We start from the raw sequence: 2,779 nt of genomic DNA, 5'->3' as shown, positions 1-2,779 counted from the left end.
AGTGATGTCGAGACTAAATTCTTCCGCATTTCAGGAACATGAAGAACATCTTTTAGAGTCACAATCTCTCCAGAAGTCATCTTCAAAGCTATCTTGCTCGTTCCTTCAATTTTTGCAGTAGCGAAATTTGCCATAAAAACTGTCTCGTTGGGTCCAGCGGGAGCATAAGAAGTAAACAACTCCTTGTTAGCACAAACATGTCTAGTTGCTCCCGAATCAATTCACCATTCTCTAGGATTTCCGACTAGGTTGCATTCTGAAAGCATGGCACATAAATCATCTATTTCATCATTCTTCTCAATCATGTTTGCTTGACTTATCTTCTTGTCCTTCTTTGGTGCACGACATTCAGTAGCCTTGTGTCCAACCTTTCCACAGTTGTGGCAATTACCTTTGAATTTCTTCTTACTTGGGTAATTCTTTGGTCCAGACGACTTCTTTCTCTTTTTTACTCGTTGAAGCTTCCTCAACAATATTTGTACCCATTATTGTTGAATTTCCACGAGACTTCTTCTCAGCAGCCTTGTTGTCCTCTTTAATCTGTAGACAAACAATAAGGTCTTCAAGCGTCATCTCCTTGCGCTTATGTTTCAAGTAATTCTTAAAGTCCTTCCACAACGGAAATAACTTTTCAATAAATACCGCAACTTGAAACGCTTCATTTATGATCATAACTACAATCATAAATTTAGGATTAATAATATAATCAATATCTTTAATAAAAATATTGATTCGATTTATACCTTCGGCAAGGAGGTCATGAACGATGACTTGTAATTCTTGAACTTGAGTTATGACAGACTTACTGTCCACCATTTTAAAGTCCAAGAATTTTGCGGCAACAAATTTTTTTAGTCCAGCATCTTCTGTTTTATACTTCTTTTCAAGAGCGTTCCACAACTCTTCCGAAGTCTCCATGACACTGTAAACGTTGTACAAGCCATCTTCCAAACAACTCAATATATAATTTTTGCACAAGAAGTCAGAATACTTCCATGCCTCCGTGACCACAAATCGCTCATTATCCAGAGTCTCTTCTCCCAAGACTGGAACGTCCTCACTAATAAAGCGTTGTAAACTGAGAGTGGTCAGATAGAAGAACATTTTCTGCTGCCAGCGTTTTGAAGTCCATGCCGGAAAATTTTCCGGGCTTTTCTGCCGGTGCAAGAGTTGTGCGACTTGAAGACGCATTTGTCGTTGCAGCAGTAGTCCCAACAGAACCATTCTGTTGTTCCACACTCGTTGTCATTTTTTTGTAAAAGAAATTGACAAACAGAATTAGCATCTCGGTGAAGTTTTTATATCTTCAAACCGAATACAAACAACCGAGTTTTTATATCTCGGATTGAGTAGAAAGTCACAAAGACTTTAATCTCAAACTGGAATAGAAAATCCGAAGATTTTAATCTACAAAAACGGGAGTAGAAAATCAATAAGATTTTAGTCTACCAAAGCAGAAAGTAAGATTGAATACAGAAATAAAACGTTAAATTCCTTAAGCTTGTTATAACTCTGTATTCAAAAAACCATAAAACTAGAAACGTTAGTTTAAAAAACGAAAGCAGAAAATTCCAAGTTTCTTGTGTTTCCTTAAGGAATTTAATCCCTCACAATACCCAAGGTTGCGGATTAATTCCTCCCAGGATAGAACGGAATAACTATTCTGTGATAGCGGCACTTCAAATCATAGAATTTTGGCGAACTCAAATGGCGGAGCAAATCACACAAAATGCCTACGTTTTTGCTTTGAAAAACAATGCAGAAGATAGAGGGGAGAGATTTTCAGATTTTGGTGGTGGAAAATGAGGCTAAGCCTCTCTATTTATAGCTAGCAAGGTTGAGTCCCAACAGGTGTAAAGGTGCATGTTCAATGATAAAGTGTCTCTTCAGCTATTGAATGGACCGATCAATCGACCGAAGCCGAAGGCGAACCGAGTGAGCGACGACGACGACGACGCGAGGCACCACTTCTTCTTAACTATTTAAGAGCTAGAAGATGAGCTTCTATCTATATACACAAAGATTTTCTTTCCTTCTTCCAACGAGGGACAAAGTGCATTAGTAAATTGAACTAATTCAAAATTTTACTGCCCTCTATTTATTTTCCCACCATTTTCCATTCACACCTCTTTTGTTATTAATAACAAAACCCACAATTTATACTTACGAAAATGTTTAAATTTGTTCCTTCATTAACTGAAATTGCTCAATTCTTTGTTTCGTTATATTTTTTGTATATTCATACTCTTTTTGTTATAAGCAAATCATTTCATATTAGTCTTATCATTAATGGAGGTCCAACGTATAAATGGTGGCCTCCATGTGTCCAAACTCTTTAAGGAGAAAGGTTTAAATTTCACCTCAGAGCCTTAACCTTTTAATTCTTTAAAATTATCCTAAGATTAGAACTTTGTAAGGGTCAAAGCAAAAAGAAGACATTTTTCTAACGGAATAATATTTGATTAAAAATCAAACAATGAATAAAGTTGTTCAATTTCTAATATTACGAGAGCAAAATTGATTACTGAGCGGATGGTCTATCGTGTTGGGCACATGCCCATGTTGTCTAGTCAAAGGCCCAATGGCCTAATTTTATTCTCTTTTGGTTTCCATTTTTATTCGGAATTGGATTCGGTGTTTATTCCTATTTAGAGTTGATTTTGGCTTTAAGAGAAAGCACCACTCATAATCTATAAATAGGACAACCTTGGAAAATCATTTCATGCTCATTGGTACAAGTCTTTGAAAGACTTAAGCACATAACAGTGGTTTTTGAGAG

At 36.4% G+C, this 2,779-nt stretch overlaps 1 protein-coding gene across 1 annotated transcript; it reads right to left on the bottom strand.

Annotated features, from left to right (window-relative positions):
- Positions 1-221: 221 nt before the first annotated feature.
- LOC109212726 lies at positions 222-1,224 on the bottom strand. Its single transcript, XM_019376396.1, has 3 exons — positions 744-1,224; positions 433-674; positions 222-368 (listed from the first exon to the last, which is right to left on the bottom strand). The coding sequence occupies exons 1-3, from the start codon at positions 1,222-1,224 to the stop codon at positions 222-224; spliced, it is 870 nt and encodes a 289-aa protein (XP_019231941.1).
- Positions 1,225-2,779: the final 1,555 nt, after the last annotated feature.

Source organism: Nicotiana attenuata, unplaced genomic scaffold (genome assembly GCF_001879085.1).
Source record: "Nicotiana attenuata strain UT unplaced genomic scaffold, NIATTr2, whole genome shotgun sequence".
NCBI classification, from domain to species: Eukaryota; Viridiplantae; Streptophyta; class Magnoliopsida; order Solanales; family Solanaceae; genus Nicotiana; species Nicotiana attenuata.
Note: the sequence above shows the minus strand (reverse complement) of the source record. Positions and strands in the feature narration are given on the sequence as shown.

Excerpts from the sequence above, each read along its gene's own strand:
- LOC109212726 (XM_019376396.1), bottom strand. The coding sequence starts at position 1,224 with ATGGTTCTGTTGGGACTACTGCTGCAACGACAAATGCGTCTTCAAGTC. Across the intron at positions 675-743 it reads TCATGACCTCCTTGCCGAAG|TTATGATCATAAATGAAGCG; the intron begins GTATAAATCGAA and ends TTATGATTGTAG. Across the intron at positions 369-432 it reads GTAAAAAAGAGAAAGAAGTC|GTTGGACACAAGGCTACTGA; the intron begins GTCTGGACCAAA and ends AACTGTGGAAAG.